Source organism: Buceros rhinoceros, unplaced genomic scaffold, assembly GCF_000710305.1.
Source record: "Buceros rhinoceros silvestris isolate BGI_N320 unplaced genomic scaffold, ASM71030v1 scaffold257, whole genome shotgun sequence".
NCBI lineage: Eukaryota > Metazoa > Chordata > Aves > Bucerotiformes > Bucerotidae > Buceros > Buceros rhinoceros.
This window is the reverse complement of record NW_010420232.1, coordinates 56181-58603: the sequence shown is the minus strand read 5'-3', so window position 1 is coordinate 58603 and position 2423 is coordinate 56181. Positions and strand designations below refer to the sequence as shown.

The window sequence follows — 2423 nt, the reverse complement described above, 5'->3', positions numbered from 1 at the left end:
TGCTTCTTCTGTTGACATTTCAGCAGATGCAATATCACGTACAGTAATAATGAAACACATCAAAGCAAAAATTATCTGACTGAACTGCACCTGTTTGGATAAAAATTGTGGCACAACCTGCGCTCAGTACCTTCCTGCAATTTATTGAACAGCATTTTAAAAATGAATAAATGTCCATTGGCCAAATCCCTGTGCTCATTTCAGTGTATTGCACGAAAGCAATCACAGAGGCCTCTCTTTTCCACTCTCAGGAGGAGGGTTTCTGTCTGGAAAAAAAAAAAAAAAAACATGAAATCAAAGAAATGAGTATATCACTTTAAAAGAGTATATTGTTGATTAGATCTAATCCCTCCGCACAGCTGCAGCCAAAGTGCTTTGCTGAGTGAAAAATCATAGTTATTAGTGCTGGTTTTCATCCAGAAAAAGTGATGAAAAAAGTGTATTCAGAACTGAGATGCATGGAGAGTATTTTAATGGTTTAAATGTTTTCATTTTCACAGTTAACTTCTAGGGGGTAGGCTGTCAAAATTATTAAAGCGTCCTTTATAAATGCTGAGAAACATTCCACTTTCATCTGCGCCGCTCTTAATTCCTTCGCAGTGATTGATGGCTTCCTGTTGATGATACCTTCAGTACTGTATAATTTAATTGCACCAGAGAGCGTGTGCTGAGGAGCCAGTTGTGCCCTCAGTTACACTGCTGTTTCTCTAGAATAACTCTGAGTTCACTCCAGCCGTCAGTCTAACCTCGTTGTCCGAAACCCATAATCTTTCAGGGCAGTTCTAGGCTTGAGTTTGTGGTTCCTATTTTAACTTGAGTTAATTTACTGACAGTTGCCTTATTTCAACTCCATTTGGAGCCATGTCCCCAGAACTCCATCAAAAGCTTAAAAAACATTCTTTGTATGCATTATTTAAAATTACTTGCTCTGGGTTTTGGAGTGCTTTAGTGGAGGAGCATTTCCAAGCTTTTTTTCCTCTGTATCTAGGGGAAAAGAAAATAACTTCAGAACCTCAAAGATATGTATCGTTTATTTAATTGTGATCAAATAACTTAAATCTTTTGTGGGTCCTGGTCTCACTTCTTGAGAAATAAAGGCTGCATTTCTCAAATGGTATCATCGTTCCAAAAGCTGAGTCTCTTGCAAGACTCGAAATAAAATTGTTGGTGCAGGCCACATATTAGCAAGCGCAGTTGTGACCAAATAGAAACTTCTTCCTGAGCATACCCTGTGGTTTTCACCTGGAGGCCTGTGGTCCCTTAAGCAGTTTGTAGATTAACATTGAAGAGTTTCTTGAGGGTGAAAAAAAAGTTACCAGGCTTAAACTCACTGTGAATGGTTTTCCCATCTGCACTGGAAAAAAATATTGAAAGTTGAAAATCACTTGTTAACGTATTGTCTGAAAGCTCTGTGAAATAATAAGGTCTCCAGCCTGCTGCTGTTCCTCTGACATGGTACCTCCTGTCAGATTAGAAACAGCAAAGGACTAGTTAACTAAGACACACAGTTTCCAAAGGACTAGCTGGGTGCATCTACCAGGGGACCTGCTCCAGCAAGCTCTGCCTGGCTTGGCCAGCAGCATCTCTTCCCCAGCAGCATCACTTCCCCAGCAGCATCACTTCCCCAGCAGTTCCCACTCTCTACTACTCATTTCTGGTTCTCAGACTGCAAACCTTCGCAGAACTGCTTTTCCCTGCCCTCCACAGCCCTCTATCCTTTTCAACTTTTGACATCCGCCTCTGCATTAAAGAGGACTCGTTCACTTTCCTTGTCAGCTTTCACTTACAGGCTTAGTGCAATGGCAGGCGCTATTAAACACTGCTCCTTGCTTGTACAATGAGATCTTGGATGAGTGAATGCTCTCATTGTAGGGAGCCCAGCAGAAGTCATAGAATCATCTTAACATCAAACGGGCTTATTGGATTTCACCGTAATGCCAACAAGCTGTCACTGTTACCACAAACCCTGTCTTGGCGTCACTCATGACTATTTAGAGGCAGGAAGAGCAGCTCTGGGAGCACTCAGCTGTAAACTAGAAGACTATGAAAGAGAAGAATCAGTTACAAAAACTAGTTGTGGCCCTGTTGGCACTGGCTTAGGAAGTCCCTGATGGGAACAGTTCTGCGTGGGGTTTGCTCTTGTAACTACAACTTTCAAGACTCGGGAGCTATTGAATGGAATTATTTGTGTGTAAAACTTGAGCAATTACAGCTGGTCAGCGTTAGCCAAGCACCAGTGGTTGAGTAAGGAGACAGAGGCTGTTCCTCTCAGAGAGTAGAAGGCCACAGTGTGGCATTTGTAGGGCCCTGGCCACTGCATTTCACTCCAGTGCCTCTGCATCATTCTGTAGTTTGTATTTAACTAAAGCTTCTCTTCCAAAAAGACCTTTGGAGTCTCAGTCCGAAGGCTGGGAAAGATGGGC

The 2423-nt window shown here is 42.3% G+C and overlaps 1 protein-coding gene across 1 annotated transcript in view; it reads right to left on the bottom strand.

Moving 5' to 3' along the window:
* Positions 1-200: 200 nt before the first annotated feature.
* LOC104496133 (neuropeptide-like protein C4orf48 homolog) overlaps positions 201-2423 on the bottom strand; it is a 10827-nt gene continuing 8604 nt past the window's right edge. Inside the window, exon 3 of the mRNA XM_010139213.1 lies at positions 201-266. Within this exon, the coding sequence (XP_010137515.1) occupies positions 201-266 (66 nt within the window). The remainder of the gene's footprint in view (positions 267-2423) is intronic.